The following is a 17,017-nucleotide window of genomic DNA, read 5'->3' as shown; positions in this document are numbered from 1 at the left end:
GCTCTCCCGCCGCGCCCGCCGCCCTCGCCCTCGCCGCCCTCTTTCTGGCCCGCCCCCGCTCCCGTCGCCCTCTCTCCGCCCCGCCACCGCAGGAAACGGAGTGGATCGAGCTCCGGCCGCGGCCACTGAAGAAAACGGCGTCGACAGGTTCCTCCGTCGCCACTCCGGGCTCCTCCACCGCGCCCCCTCCGACGGGCTCCAACGGCTCCCTCCATCCATTCCCGCGGCTCCCCTGCAGTGGCCATTGAGCTCCAGGCCGACTCAAACAGGTAGTCGTCTTTGCTATTTAGCTGTTTTTTTATGTGCTGTGTGAAATTGATGTGTGTACTGTCCCATTTAACAGAATTGTTGCTGATTGGGCTGCGGAGTTGTGCAATTTGACAAGATTTTAGTGTTGTGAGTGTTGTGCATTTGCAAGTGTTGTGCAATGGGTGAAATTGATAAGGGAATACCTCAAGTTGGTATGAGGTTCAGAAATGTAGATGAAGCTTGGGTGTTTTGGGTTGCATATGGTGACCGTGCAGGGTTTGATGTGAGGAAGAGAAACAAGCATGTAAGCAAGTTCGATGGTGAAGTGACTTCATGCAGATTTGTTTGTTCCAATGAGGGTCTTAGGAAAAAGGGATAACATTGGATCATGTGCCAAAGCGTATTAGAGCTGAAACAAGAACAAATTGCAAAGCCCGGATGACTATAACATTGGATCGAGTGGGGAAAAATTATGAAGTCACAGATATTGTGCTAGAACACAATCATTACCTCCAATTGCCACAAACTTGTCACTTGATGGCATCACAAAGGAAGATTTTCGAAGTACAAGCTTTTGAAATAGAAGCCGCTGATGACTCTGGAATCATGCCAAAAGCTGCACATGAGCTTGCTTGTCGTCAAGTTGGTGGACCACTTAACCTCGGCTACACTTGTGTTGACCAAAAGAATCATTTGCGAAGCAAGCGGCAGAGAGAGTTGGCTTTTGGACAGGCTGGTAGTATGTTGAAGTACTTCCATGACAAAATCATTGAGAACCCATCTTTCCAATATGCTTTGCAGTTGGACTGTGAGGAGCATATAACCAACATATTCTGGGCTGATGCTAAAATGGTTCTTGACTATGCACACTTTGGCGATGTTGTCACATTCGATACCACTTTTGGCACAAACAAAGTGAAAGATCGTGGATGTCGCCTAGAGGGGGGGGGTGAATAGGCGCTTTAAAATAATTACGGTTTAGGCTTGAACAAATGCGGAATAAACCTAGCGGTTAATTTGACAAGCACAAAACCTACAACAACTAGGCTCACCTATGTGCACCAACAACTTATGCTAAGCAAGATAAACAACTAAGTGATAGCAAGATATATGACAAGAAACAATATGGCTATCACAAAGTAAAGTGCATAAGTAAAGGGTTCGGGTAAGAGATAACCGAGGCACGCGGAGACGACGATGTATCCCGAAGTTCACACCCTTGCGGATGCTAATCTCCGTTTGGAGCGGTGTGGAGGCACAATGCTCCCCAAGAAGCCACTAGGGCCATCGTAATCTCCTCACGCCCTCGCACAATGCAAGATGCCGTGATTCCACTAAGGGACCCTTGAGGGCGGTCACCGAACCCGTACAAATGGCAACCCTTGGGGGCGGTCACCGAACCCGTACACTTTGGCAACCCTTGGGGGCGGTCACCGGTACCCGTCAAATTGCTCGGGGCGATCTCCACAACCTAATTGGAGACCCCGACGCTTGCCCGGAGCTTTACACCACAATGATTGAGCTCCGAACACCACCAACCGTCTAGGGCACCCAAGCACCCAAGAGGAACAAGCTCAAGGGCACCAAGCACCCAAGAGTAATAAGCTTCTCAACTTGTAACTTCCATGTATCACCATGGAGAACTCAAACCGATGCACCAAATGCAATGGCAAGGGCACACGGAGTGCCCAAGTCCTTCTCTCTCAAATCCCACTGAAGCAACTAATGCTAGGGAGGAAAAAGAGAGGAAGAACAAGAAGGAGAACACCAAGAACTCCAAGATCTAGATCCAAGGGGTTCCCCTCACAAAGAGGAGAAAGTGATTGGTGGAAATGTGGATCTAGATCTCCTCTCTCTTTTCCCTCAAAAACTAGCAAGAATCCATGGAGGGATTGAGAGTTAGCAAGCTCGAAGAAGGTCAACAATGGGGGAAGAACACGAGCTCAAGGGATAAGGTTCAATGGGGAAGAAGACCCCCTTTTATAGAAGGGGAAAAATCCAACCGTTATGTGCTCAGCCCGCACACGAGCGGTACTACCGCTCCACGAGCGGTACTACCGCTCTGGCGGAAGAAGCAGGGAAAAGGAGCAACCAAACATGAACCTTGGGGCGGTAGTACCGCGCACCCCAGCGGTACTACCGCTGGAGGAGCAGAACACGGGACCAAAAATGCAGTAGCGGTACTACCGCCCGACCGGGGCGGTACTACCGCTTACAGGCGGTACTACCCCCCATCGGGGCGGTACTGCCGCTTATAGGCGGAACTGCCGTGCCTTACTGCCGTGCAACTACTGCAAAACTCGACACGAAAAATGCAAGACCCAAAATCGAGGCGGTACCAGCGCGGAACCGTAGCCGTACTACCGCTTATGGCCATAGGCGGTACTACCGCTTTGGACAGCGGTACTACCGCTTGGGGCGATAAGCGGTACTGCCGCTCTGGCCGCGGTACTACCGCTAGGAAACCAAAACTGCCATAACTTCTGCATATGAGCTCCGAATTGAGCAAACTCAAGCTTGTTGGATTGAGAAAGACGAGTAGCATCAAAACATCGACTGGTTATAGTAAGAAGAAGCAGGGGAGGTATGCCAAAAAAATAGAGGAGTGAAACCTCCAACCGAGAAGAAACGGCATAACCTCCAACATCGAAAACATCATAGAAGATGCGAGTGAACTCCGTTTTCGATGAACTCGAGCTTGTCATCAAGATGACCATAAGCTCCAAAACTCACAAAGAGAAGAACCAAACAAGAACCAACAAAGATGATGCAAGGATGCAATGGTTTGAGCTCTCTATGCACGATAAGATCAAGCTACTCATCGAGAGCCCCCCTTGATAGTACGGCAATCGATCCTATAACCCGGTCTCCCAACTACCATGATGAGACCGGTAAAATAGAAAACCTATCAAGAGCAAACCTTTGCCTTGCACATGGTCCACTTGAGCTAGATGATGACGATCTTGACTCCCTCAAGATGGACCACCTTTCTTGGTTGTGTTGGCTCGATGAAGTCTAGTTGATTGCTCCCCCATACTCCACTATGGGTGAGCTACTCTTCCGCACACAATGGACGGCAAGCTTCAAGCATTTGATCTCGTCATGATGCTTCACTTGAACTTGCACACCGCAACATCTTCACAAGTCCATTGTCGCCACAATGGACGGCAAGCTTCAAGCATTTGATCTCTTCATGATGCTTCACTTGAACTTGCACACCGCAACCTAACCCCACAAAGAACTCTCACGAAGATCATGGGTTAGTACACAAAGCGTAATTGACAATGCTTACCACACCATGGGATCGCTTGATCCCTCTCGGTACATCTTGTGCGCTTTGTGTGTTGATCAACTTGATTCACTCTTGATTTAGTCTTGATCAACCTTGACTCTTTCCAACTCTCTTCATTTGGATGATGTCTTGAAGGTAAACATGAATGATCACACAATCTTCTTCTTCACGACATGCTTGCAATAAGCTCTACTCTCACATGACCAATCTTTGGATAATTCCTTAATAACACCTTGGTCACCACATAAACTCATGACCAATCTTTGGATAATTCCTTAATAACACCTTGGTCACCACATAAACTCCTTGAAACCAACACATGGACTTCAAGAAAAGCCTATGGACAAATCCTTCAAATATAACTCAAGGCAACCATTAGTCCATAGAGATTGTCATCAATTACCAAAACCAAACATGGGGGCACCGCATGTTCTTTCACAAAGAATATAGGCCATTTGGTGTTTTTCTTGGACTCAATCAGTTTAGAGAAACCACCATTTTTGGTGCTGCATTGCTATTTGATGAAACATGTGACTCATTTACATGGCTTTTTGAGACTTTTCTAGCTGCACATAATGGGAAGCAACCTAGAACTATTTATACGGATCAAGATGCAGCAATGGGGAAAGCTATAGGAAAAGTCTTCACGGAATCATATCATGGATTGTGCACCTTTCATATAATGCAAAATGTTGTCAAGCATTTATCACCATTTAAGGGTGAAGAAAAAGATGAAGGGAAAGAGAAAGATGAAGGGAAAGATAAAGATGATGGGAAAGATGAAGATGAGGATGAAGATGAGGAGTCTCATATTCTCACTGATTTTAGTGAATGTATGTATGGCTATGAGGACAAAACAGAATTTCAGGAAGCATTTAACAATATGAGGCATAAAGTGCACAAGCAAACTTGGTTAGATAGTATCTACAAGTTGAAAGAAAAATGGGCTGAATGTTATATGAGAGATGTGTTTAGTTTGGGAGTGAGAAGTACACAACTTAGTGAAAGCTTCAACAATTCATTGAAAAACCATTTGAAATCAGATTTCCATATTGTTCGGTTCTTGATGCATTTTGAGAGGACAGTGGAAGTAAAAAGAAGAAAGGAATTGCAATCTGAATTTGATGCAAGGAAGAAATTGCCAAGAATCAAGATGCACACACCTATGTTGGTGCTAGCAAGCAAAGAGTACACTCCAGTTATTTTTGAAGCTTTCCAAAGTGAATATGAAAGATCCATGGCTGCATGCACTAGATCATTGGATGGGCATAACAAATTTGCAGTTGCTATTGGGAGTTTGCATGGTGATTTAAAATTCGAAGAGGAGCGCGTAGTGATCGGTGATCCTCTGACCCAAACAGCTTCATGTAGTTGTGGAATGTTCAATAGGACGGGAATATTGTGTGGACATGGTCTCAAAGTGCTTGATTTGATGAATATAAAAGTATTGCCATCACATTATTTCTTAAAAAGATGGACTAGAGAAGCACGCAATGGAAGCATACAAGATAGACAAGGAAGGAATGTGGTAGAAAATCCAAAGTTGGAAGCTCAACTTCGGTACAAAGATTTGTCTCACAAATTTCACACTTTGGCATATAAAATAGCCTACTCTCTGGAATATTGTTTGCTGTTAGAAAATGCACTTGATTGCATTGGTCCACAACTAGAGGATAAACTGAACGCAATTGCCAATGCGACGAGTAAGCCATGTAATGGCGAAAAAAATGTTGACCCAAATGTGCAGCAAACAAATGAGGTTCTTAGTGCAGAAATAAAAGAGGTTCTTAGTGCTGCAAAGCTCAAGAAAAAAGAGGTTCAATCAAAAAATTTGAGGAGAAGAAAAAATTGGTTTGATAAGTTACTCAAAGGGAAGCGCAAGCCAACTAAAGTTGTGGCATCCAAAAACCAAAGAGCAAAGGTATGTAGCAAGATGTACATGGTGTGGTGTTACCTTTCATTCATAAATTACTTATTAGAAGTTTTATTGCAGAAACAAAAGAAACATGATGGTGTAGGGCCTCAAGTAGGAGTGAAGAAGGATGGGCGCGATGAAGGAGCAAATATGGAGTTTCAAGGGTGCAACAAGATAATGAGTTACACGCAACTCTTGACAGCTACCCGTTATGATGAAGATCTGTTCTAGTATTTAGAAGCTTGTTAGATAGTATTTTGGGAGTGTCGACTAGTATTTTGGACAGTGCTTGACTATAGTATTTTGGACTTGGGGGCTAACTATAGTCTTTTGTGCCCTAAATGTACAAGTAAAAGGGCCAACACTATGTACTTGAATGATTATGTAAGAACAAATTTCTATGGTAACTTGCTTCAAAAATTAGTTTATTCACGCCTACAAAAGGCTCTGTACCGTGTTCACCTTTCTGCCCTATTAATTTCCTGAACCTCTTAACTGAATGTCCTTGTATTTAAAATGGCTTGGGTTTTCCTTTTTGCTTGATGTTTCCTAAACTGAACCGAAGTGTTTTTGCTTGCTAAATTAAACTGTATTTTGTTACGTTGTTTACAGCCTTGTAAGACTGTTGTTTTGTCAAACTCTTGCTGTTTTGATAGACTGAACTGCGTATTAACTGAACTTATGTTCTGCTCAGTTCTTTGCATGAAGGGCCTCTGTTTCCTCTGCCAGTTATTGCTGTTCTGTGTACAGGTGGGTATTTTGACTGTGAGTTGCTGCTGGCCGTAGGATCAACATGGACGCTGGATGGTAGGGGGCAAGGCGCGCGGTGACTTGACTACAGCAAGGCACGGGATCTCAGTCCCACCGGACCACCCCCGATCCATTACCCACCCCACCAACCGTCCCAGTTCAACCCCACACCGCACCCATCCCCGATCCAGATTCCCTCCACCTCCTCTCCTCTCCTCTGCCGCCGGGATCCCCTCCCGGTTCTTCTCCGGAAAGGGGAAGAGAAGCAGTGTGTGTCGGCGCGGCGGAGCAATGGCGGACAAGCCGAGCCGGGCGCTGGTGCTGTACGCCGCCGACCACGCGGCGCTGCTCGCCGGGGGCGGAGGGGGGAAGGGCCAGCTCGACGCGTTCGCCTCCATCGCCTCCTGCGGCTTCCTCTCCGTCCGCACCCCCGCGGTCAACGGTACCAATCCGCCCCCACCCCCTCTCGCGCTCTGCGCGGTTGCTCTGCTTTGCTTGCCCCCCATTAAACTGAGAGGCTTCTGGTCTTGTCTCCAACCCAGAGGATGGAGGGGACAGGAACAGCGACTCGATTCTCGAGCTGGCGCAGCTGCTCGACGTGTACGATGCCCTCTACCCTGCCAAGGTGCGATCCTGCTTTCCGGGTTTGGGTCCAGGCGAAGTAGTTGCAGAGAGGGTTTGAGTATGCGATGCTGATTGTATTTGTTTCACGTTAGGATGGGGAAATTGCCCGGGTGGATCCGCAGGAGCTAGTAGTCCCCAAGCTATCCGAGAGGTTCAATGTGTGTGTGATCTTTTGCTTTGATTACTGTCAGTGTATCCATTGTAAATGCTAGGGCTGACTCTGCTGCTGAACATTCAGGTTCATGGGGCTGAGAGCTGCTATGGTCAGCAATTGCCCCAGTGTTAGCTCATTCGCGGCGAATCTTGGCTTCCACCTTTTGGTTTTGTGAAGTGAAGTTGAAAAATGCCATTCTAATGCATGACAGGACAGGACTAAATTATTTTACAGTAGATGCTACATCAGTCTATGTGCCATTTTGTTGTGTTACGCAGTCAACCATGGAGCAATGTATTGTACAATGAAAGCACATCTGTGTACAATGACACGTCTAGACTTACACAAATAACTTTATTATGCATATCCTGCAGGAATCATCATCCAATGCTACTGGCACAGTGGCAACAAGGAGTAACACGTTCTGATTTGGCCAAGGAGTTCTCTTTTGAGGAATTTATGAAGGTCTGCTTAATGCACTTTTTAGAATGTTTGCCTGAATCATAGAAACTTTATCAAATAATACTATATATGCAAGTTTGTTCCCGTGATCCTGTTTATTACTTTGTTTCTTCAGTTGTTTATAATGGACAAACACTGCAGTTCTCCCTTTTCCTAGTGTGGGTACTGGTGCCAGCATTAGAAACATGACGGTACCTTTTTTAGGAAATAGAGTTTGTAGATTAGAATAAGCCATGTAGTATTGATATTAATTCCTTGGGTAGTGGGCAGTTTATGTGATAATATAGTAACTATGGTATTACAAATTCTCAACCTCCTCTTTTGATTCGTAACAAAATTATTTTGATAGAATGGCAGGGCTTCTCTTCTGTAGAACCAACTTTACCCAGTTGCTTCCACAGAGCAACACCAAACTCCGCACTTAGCATCATTGTGTCAGTGCAACACCAATTCAGCACTTAGAATCATTGTATTTTGTCATTTAACTTCAGTTTTGTAGGTATGTGACAGATTTATTGCCCGTAAGCTTGTGCAACGGTTTTATGACAAAGCCCTTGCGTTTGGTCTAAAGGGCTATGCAAAGCTGTAAGTATCCGGTCCTCAGTAAGCATTTTTACATGACTCTTTTTACCGAATCTCCAGTTTTGACGTCATTCTTACTGTTTTCGTTTCGGTGCTACTGCTATACTCTCCTGTAAATTCCTACTATGTGTATATATGAAACCTAATTTTAGTCTTTTTTTAATAAATTAAATTCTCACTTGAGGACAAAAGACAGACCTTGTCTATCTACCCTTGTTCAGTGATGCCATTTTTTTGTAGTTCTAATTCTTCTAGGTAGTACCAACAAAGAGCAGACCAAATGATTTCTTAAGGAAAGAGGAAAAGCCCATTAACTTCAGAATTCATTTGTCAAGTCTGTGAACTGGCAGGTATATATGTTCAGGCTTCAGTTTGTATAGTCACTATGCTCTACCAACAGTAGATTCATGGACTTTGTTATCTTTGAAAACGTGAAAGATATCAAGGTATTGAAGTGACTACTTAGAAAAATGGACAGATAGAAAATTACTGAAAGAATTATGCCTCTAACTCCTTATGTGCTTCGTAGGTGCTGTTTCTTTTTAGGGCTTCCAACACAACAGAATTGCTTCTAATCTTTTGCGTTATCTTTTGTCATGGAAGTAGCTATGTGCTGCTTCAGTGTGTAGTTAAGTTGTGCATTATGGCTTAAATAAGAATCTCGGAAAAAAATTGTAGCACATTGGCATCGACATGTACCGCATTGTTTTTCCGTGTCATTCTTCTGAAGAATCTGAAGTTTTTAAATCTCTGTTGGTAATGCTACAGGCTTGTGGTGGCGACGCTGACGGTCGTCGAGAGGTTCGTGGACTGGATGGTGTCGTGGCTGCCGATGGATTCCTTCGTCCGCTGGTGGTGAGGCACGAGCACGACATCGATCGAGGCCTGCTGGAGCTGAGGGTCAGGGCGAGGGACGTGACGGCGTCACAACTCAAGGCGGCGGCCGCCGTCGGTCAGGTGTGGCTCGCGAGGCTGCTCGGTGTGTTTCGTCGCAGCTACAGGCCACGTGATCAGGCCGGGCAGGCTTCGCACATTGACTAGGCACACAACACTATGTGATAGGAATTATACATGAGTTGCCGCTAGCTACAATGAGAAATTGTGTGATGGTGGATACAACAATTGTGTGACAAAATGGAATTGCTTCATTTTTTTTAATTCCTAATAAGTTACTAGTAGCGTGGGTAGGAAACTGGGCGCTACTAGTATATAGGATACTAGTAGCGTTTGTAGTTTACCAACGCTGCTACTATTTCATTACTGGTAGCGCGTGTACATAATAGCAGTAGCGCGGGTGGAACATGCTACTAGTAACTTTTCTAGCTGTAGCGTGGTGTAAAAAACGCGCTACTGTTAAAATTTAGCTGTAGCGCCGTAGCAGTAGCGCGGGTGCACGCGCTACTGGTATGCAAAGGACCTACGCTACTGGTAGTGTTTTTCCTAGTAGTGGGAGGAGCTAGGGGACGAAGGGAGTGAAGTGGAGTGGCTAGAATTTGGTCCTGAGTGAGGAAGGGAATGAATATATGTGGGGTCAAAATGGGCCATAATAGGCCGATACCGGCGCGTTAGGCATGGCCGGGCGTCCCCATACCCGCCCCACATATGGGATGGATATGGGGTTTGTTGGTCAACCCGGACATTTGGGCTGTGTTTGGGGTGGCCAGTTGGGTGGTTTTTTCTATCCGCCTAGTGTCCAAACAGGCTGCCTGGGCGTTTGGGTGGATATGAGGCATCCGGTTGTAGATGCTCTTACATTCCAACAAAGAAGCACATTAAAAAAGTCTACACTTTTAAATGAAAATATATACTAAAAAAGTTTTTTCAAATCCATAACTATTTAGGTTGATCATACGAGTTTTCATTGAGTTTGTCTTGAAAAATATTTTCATAGCTTGTTTGATAGGTGCTTGTTTGTAATTGAGTGAGCAAGCAGCAAGCTCTAGGTTCCTTGGCGGGCAGCTTTGATTTACATGTTGACAACGGCCACTGGCCAACAACATGGCGACGCTAAGAATCATGAGCGGAAAACCGCGTGACCCTATCGCTCGACTGAATCGCCTCTTTCTAAACCCAGCGTGGACGCCGTCGGAGTCGTCGCTTCCGCATCGGTCGCCCAGCCGTCAGGTGGGGGGTGGGAGCAGGAGACATTCCAAATGAAACGAGGGTCACATTTTTCTTTTGAGAAAAAGAAAACGAGGGTCACATAGTCCTGTTGGCTTCCCGTAGGGGAGGCTGCTCAATATGGTTAGCGATCGTTAATAGAGTGAAGCCAGATTACATGGAATTCACACCTAATTTGACGGACAAACATGCTCAAAAGCGATGATCAAATGGCCAGGGACTTTGATGGCCTGAGAGGGCAGGGTAGGAGTACTCCCTCCGTAAAGAAAATATAAAAGCGTTTAGATTACTAAGTAGTGATTTAAACGCTCTTATATTTCTTTTTTAGTGATCTAAACGCTTTTATATTTCTTTACGGAGGGAGTAGTAGTGTAGCCTCAAGGCATCATGGTTAATGCGAAAACCAAAGCAAAAATCCGATCGTAATACAACTTGAATAACTTAGTTCTTTTGCGATGTAAAGAACCTCAGGAATAGGTAAAGAAACCAACATGGAACTCAGGTTCCAGGGCAGCAAAAACCACATTCTTTTGGACATTGAGTTGTATACATCAACTATCTATATATATTCAGTTCGTGCATCGAGGATGGTATCACTGGAAGGTGGGGAGGAGCGATGAATGTTGGCGGCACTGGCTGGTGAAGGAGGCGCGATGAGGTGGGCGGCGCTAGCATGTGTACAAGCGCCATGTGTTGGTTGAGGCGGCCAAAGGAAGAATAGGTAGGGCGAGAGGCTGTGGTGATTGGAACAAGAAATAGTGCGTGCTACCGAGTAATGCTTTGCTGATGTATTTGATAATTTTCGGCCGATAAGATTTTCATAGGAGTTTGATTGGTGATGATTTTTTACAGGAGCTTGACTGCCGAGCTCAGTTATGCTTAATTAATGACATTAGTATTGCTACTGGACCAACCAGCAAGAACAATTCTTAAACAATGATATATATCATAGTAGATGAACTCAGTTGTGCTTACATTCCTACGGGACCAACAAGAAGGTAGTACAAGTTCTTAAAAACGAAGGCAAATTTGACGAAAGAGGAAATTAAACAAGGGAGTGAATAATGATGTAAAATTTATTCTTGAGCAAACAGATACCCGTAATAAAAACCAAGAATGATCACCACATTGCAGTGTAAGTGTAGATTAGCATTTCTCTTAAGCACCATTATATGTTGCCCTGTAGGCAAGAAAGTCAAGTTTCAGGAAAACAAGCCCGTTCACTGAGTTGTGCAATTAGATTTAAGGAAACAGGTAGCAAGTTCGATCCAAAATTACACAAACTAATTTTTCATTTATACTCTATGATCTGGTGTACATCATTGATAGTTCCGGTGAAGTGAAGGACAAAGGCAAACTCACATCTGATTTAATAATCCAATGCATCTAGGAAAATGCACTGTCCCTTCTGAATATTGCTTAGATCACTCGAAAAGGAACACATATTAATAAATATGTTGATCTCGTGGCCTTTAGGGCAAATCGCGCGGGCCAAGAGGACACAGAGCGGTGCCTTTTAAAGAATAAATGTCCACTGTACGTGAGCTAAATATACTTATACTGAACTAAGTGATACGACGAAATTATGCTTCCTAGCATAGAAAGAAGTACATGATCGGCAATGGCAGAAGAAAATCTGCACATAGTAAATAATCTGATACTCGTTCAAACAAAACCCCTGATACAGTATAGACTGTATACTAACGGAAACTGGAACAAAACGATTCACAAAATGCACAAACTTCACTCTGCAGACTGCTGCAGGCTATAAAAACAGAATATATATACTCAGGTGCAGGTTCTTCAAAATAACTTCAATTGGTTGCACCTTTAGTCAGATCAAACAAAGTAGTAGCTGCAATTGTTTAGAACAAAGAATGAAGCACTCATAGCTTAGCTGCCATTTGGTTCAGTTAAATAATAGGTGCTAGCTTGCTTGATGGCTGTGGCCAAAAAATTCAGAGTGAACAACTCTGAACCTGACTCTGGCTAGAAGAAAAAAGATCATTGGCTTGATTTAACTTATGCGTTCTGCATTATGGACACTGTGACATGAGTAGCAATGTAAGTAAAGCTTACCTGAAAGAATAACACCACAAAGGCCTCTCACCAAGGGCCCTGGAAGCACATGTAAAACCGATGCTCCTTTCCGTAGGGGAAATATAAGTGAACTGACAATCAACTGTTCTAGTCATCCGTGCTTATATATACTAAAAAACATGGTGAGTTCAGAAAGTTAATATTTTCTTTAAAACTAAAAGAAGAAGGAAAAGAAACATACATGTGCAGCCAATCGCATTGGGAAGACATGGCATGATTGTTGTATGCATGTACCCAGCAGTGGGCGTTTCAGGCATTCTGCAGGAAATTTTGTCGGACACTTATACACATTAACCGGAGCAGCAACAATGGTATGGAGCAAGAACCATCTATCGTCTTAGATCCTTGCCATCGGCAAAAAATCGTCCATGCCAACCGTGCTGCTCAAGGTAGACCCCGGCTAGCAGTTCGCTGTCTTCGCTCCCAAGGCCGAGCCCATCAAGGCCGTTGCATCGCTGTCTCGGCGTGACGCCGGCAGAGCTGAGCCGTGACTATGAATAGACCTTGCCAGGAATCTCGGTGGAGATGAGCGCGGAGCGCAGCGATTACGTGTATGTTGCAGCGACCAATGTGAGCACGACGCAATCGCAGTAATGCAGGTTGCAGGGAGAAGTGGAGGACGCAGAGGGTTCAGCTGGCTAGGGGAGCGCGAAGACTTCATGCTGGTGGCCGGTGCTGTCACGTTCGTTCTGGACAGCCCACATGAAGAAAAAACCGGCAGTCCCACTCCTCGAATCATGAGTGGGAAAGGTCCCTGCGAGCTCTATCGGTTGGAGCAGCTGATGGTGCCGCTGCTGGATGGGCGCCGGATAGCAGTTCTCCTATCCCATGGTGCCCAGCGCTCTATGACATCCTTTTGAGCGCGACCACGGCACCGGGTGTTCATGGCAGATCGGGTCCTTGCCAGCACGGCCTGATGGCGATCGGACTGTCGGCGAGGCGGAGGAAGAGTATCAGGCTTCGAAGCACGACATGGCGGACGGCATCGGCGAGTTCCTGCAGCACTGGTCCGTACGCACATGGTCCGACGGTGGCTTGTTTCTCGACGAGGCAGAGATAGAGTGGCAGTCTCCTGAATTTTCTGTAGGAGGACAGTGTGCCTGGCCAGCGTGTAGTTCTTGTTCAACTCAGGCGCTACACATCTCGCAGGTCATGTCCCCTGGTCCTGCTATTGCTCTGCCTCCACCGATTCACATCCAACCCTCCACCCCTCCGGTCCTCTCTTCGAGCCAATATTTATGGGAGGAGTTTTTTTTGTTGTTGGAATAATGGGAGGAGTTAGGAAGACAGCGAGACGTGGAGTTCAATTCCAACTGTCCGCGCCGTGAGGAGTCCTAGATGGAAAATCGAGTTTGGCCACCGTATGCTTTGTATCCAATTTGTTTTGGGCCGGCAGGCTGGCACCGCATGCATAGTCAGAGTGCACATGACGTGGTTCCCCGAATTAGTACCACCTCGTGTATATCTTTTCCTAATCTTTTCTTTTTTTAATAATAAAGCACGGATTGACTTTGTCGGGTTCACCGTCACAATACGTTTCTTCCCGTGAATTTACGCTTTCAACTTTTTTCACCTATATTATTTTCTACATCCGAGGTGGTACTATTTTACTTGCCTATAGTACACGTGCGCCCACAACTGGCTGGGCCTCAACCTGATCTATTCGGCCTCTCAAAAAGGATTCGAACCGGGGAACGCCAGATCCAGCCTTCGTACGATTGAATCTAAAATGAAAATCAATCCAAGATTAAGTTAGAATTAATCACGCGTTCAGTATACGTATCAAAGCCTGCTATACCTAACCAAATATCGCCACTTTTTACATCGAACCATATCTCCTCTCTCGAGGTTTCCCCGCTTCCGGGATTTAGGGCTTATCACCGCCGTATCATGTGCAGGAGGCCTCTATCGAGCGCATCGTTGGTGCTAAGAAGGAGGGGCTGACGCGGACGGCGAGTGTGGCCGGAGGGAGGCGTTCTCCACTGCCAGATGCAACCACGTTTGCCGGACTTGAAGCCATGGGTTCGGGCGCTGGGTGACCCCGTCCCCCGCCGTTAGTCGTAGGCTACCTCTTCCGGCCCCGGATGCCTCTTCGCCTGCTCCTAACCTCCTGTTAGCTCACTCTAAGCAAGGCCCGGCTCCCAAGATCACCGTCGACTGGATTGAGTGGAGCGTCTCTGGTGGCTTCGCGGCAACAGCATGTGCACACCATCGCTCTTCTCCATGGTTTGCTCACCCTCGCGGTTCATGGTTTTCATCCTGATGTCCTTGCACGTACGGTCGTCGCGCGTGGCCTGGAGCCTGTCCGGTTAGCCGTAGGACCCTGCGCTTCCACCACTCCTCTTCCAGCGAGCGCCTCTATCTCGCCTGCTGATGCTGCAGCCGGTGGTCGTCCTGTTCCTCCCTCCACGAGCCTACATGCTGGCATGCTGCCGATCCCTGCATGAGCACGCTGTCAGAGTACTACTTGGGCCAGGAGATCCAAAGACAGCGCCCTCCATGGCTTCAGCATGGTAGAATCCGCACACTGGCCAAAGGGAGATTTTGGTGTTGAAATTTGAAACGAAGGACTACAACGCTCCAATGAAAATTTGATGGCACCAACGCTCTCCAACGCAAATTTGATACATCAAGCTTAGCTTCTACATGGCTGTTGTTACAGAAGATGTATCAGAGAAGCACTTCCTTATAAATTATTGATGCTTAAAAAAATTTGGATATCATGAAGCACCCATAATTTTGGGTGGGACTGGCATGACATGTTCCCTCTTTCCAAATATAGTCATAGTGATGGACTACTATATGGTACACGCAGATCGATCTGACTGCCATTTTACATATTTGCACAGGTCGATGCTCAATACTGTTTCTTTCTGATTCTCTTACCGACATTTACATTACTTTGCCTCTTTAGAGTTGCAAATTATTTTCTCTGACAAGAAATGCCATATTTTCATTGTACTGAATTTTTTTCGTTTCCGGATCAATTTTGTTACTAATATACTTATAACTAAATTTCTTATTGATTTTCTCTATGCAGGTCATAAAGGGGTGCCTCTCAGAACATGTCATATTTTCATCATACTAAAAAAAGTAGCTTAGCTTCCTGGTCAATTTTGTTATTAATCTATATATAACTATATTTATTATTGTGAGGTGAAAATATTCTGAGGATGCTTTCAGGTATTTAAAGGTAAGGATTCAGCTCCTGCTTACACTTTCATTAGTTCAGTGTGTTCATTATCATATCATACCATCAGCAGAGTCATTTGTGCTTACTTCCATAAATAGTCATATAACGATCAAGTCTGCCCTGTTATATCCAAGCCAATTACATATTTATGCCTTTTCTTGGGAGCAACATTAATTTTTTTATTGTATTATGAGATTAGTAATTTGAGATTTTGCTTTAACTGTTGTAATTTAAAGGAGGTAGGACGGATGAAAGAAACTTGGACATTTAATTTTCTTTGATTTGAATTGAGCTCGCTCTTAACATAAAAAATATATAAGTTTTGTATATTCTTGTTGTTGTATACAATAATTTATTAGCATTACCAATAGTAATGGCACCATGCTATACCACATTGCCGCACGCTAGATCTAACAAGGTTGCCTTGGAGTTTGCCAAAAGGCAGCGGCCACCTCACCAACTTCATCCTACCCATATTTACCACCTCCCCCGCTTTCTAGATTCACCGTACTTTGGGATCCCCCCCTCCTGGCGCGGCTGCAGTTTGGGGGCTGGACTTACTACATGGGCCAAATGACAATGGACCAAGCCCAAACAACAGTGAAAAGACATTGAAATGAAATTTAATATTAAAAAAACATCGCCACAAAAATGATACCATTTTAAAAAGATTCTCAAAAAATTTAAAAAACACCTTCTCAAAGTGAAACAAGTATGATTGATAAAAAAAGTTCGTATTTTTCGGATGAAATGAAAGTGCGGAGCTGAAATAGGTAACAAGAACATTGTTAGGATACGTCCAAATTTCATCGTACAAAAAGAAATACTTAGTGTAATCCTATTTATAATGTTGCAAAAATTGGAATAAATAATGTTGCACAATGGGATGTTGAACATGTTATTATTTTGGAAGATATTTAAGTCAAACAAATGGTTTTTTAAATTATACGTATCTTTTAAACCGTAACTCCGATTTTAACATGTTATATATGAAATTTGATTAGAAAAATGTGTGAAATCTGAATATGATGTTAATTTTACCTGTTAAATATTTTTTAGATATTGTTTTGGAAGCAAACTCATAACTATAGCACACGATCCATTTTTCTTTCGTACAGGCGGCGATCTGGATTACAAATAAACACTCACTATAGTCATATAGGAAAAAAGAAAACATTGAGAGCTACACATGCATACCTCTGAATACATCGTAGGGGAAAACAACCGATTTGTCATCGCGAGTGTGAGAGAAAGCGAGAGAGAGAAAGAGGGAGACGGAGGAGAGAGGGAGAGAGAGACGTCTTAGGATTAACCATATTCAAACACGTTTTGGTTTATGTGAACACTAAGGCCATCGCCGGCGAGGGTGATAAGAAGGTTAAGCGGCAACACAAATATGATGCGTCGCTAAAATAAAGGAGATTGACCTATTATGGTCTTGAGTGATGGTTGTTCAGTTAAGAGTGTGTGTTGTGTTTTTTCTCCCGTTGCAACGCAGGGCTCTTTTGCTAGTGTTTTAAATTCAAACTGAAAGCGTAAATTCACGGGAAGAGGCGTATTGTGACGGTGAACCCG

General features: G+C 44.6%; 1 protein-coding gene across 3 annotated transcripts; it reads left to right on the top strand.

Annotated features, from left to right (window-relative positions):
* The first annotated feature begins 6,333 nt into the window (after positions 1-6,333).
* LOC123166155 (uncharacterized) lies at positions 6,334-9,186 on the top strand. Of its 3 annotated transcripts, XM_044583925.1 has the most exons (6): positions 6,334-6,648; positions 6,749-6,831; positions 6,923-6,981; positions 7,069-7,278; positions 7,359-8,031; positions 8,797-9,186. In XM_044583925.1, the coding sequence occupies exons 1-4, from the start codon at positions 6,498-6,500 to the stop codon at positions 7,157-7,159; spliced, it is 384 nt and encodes a 127-aa protein (XP_044439860.1). In that variant the 5' UTR covers positions 6,334-6,497; the 3' UTR covers positions 7,160-7,278; positions 7,359-8,031; positions 8,797-9,186. The 3 variants fall into 3 exon arrangements, with proteins under 3 accessions (XP_044439860.1, XP_044439862.1, XP_044439859.1); XM_044583927.1 differs by lacking the exons at positions 7,359-8,031; positions 8,797-9,186 and having other exon boundaries at positions 6,923-6,988; positions 7,069-7,160; XM_044583924.1 differs by lacking the exons at positions 6,334-6,648; positions 6,749-6,831; positions 6,923-6,981 and having other exon boundaries at positions 7,049-7,449; positions 7,946-8,031.
* Positions 9,187-17,017: the final 7,831 nt, after the last annotated feature.

Source organism: Triticum aestivum, chromosome 7D, assembly GCF_018294505.1.
Source record: "Triticum aestivum cultivar Chinese Spring chromosome 7D, IWGSC CS RefSeq v2.1, whole genome shotgun sequence".
Taxonomy (NCBI): domain Eukaryota; kingdom Viridiplantae; phylum Streptophyta; class Magnoliopsida; order Poales; family Poaceae; genus Triticum; species Triticum aestivum.
This window is presented reverse-complemented; position numbering and strand designations above follow the sequence as displayed.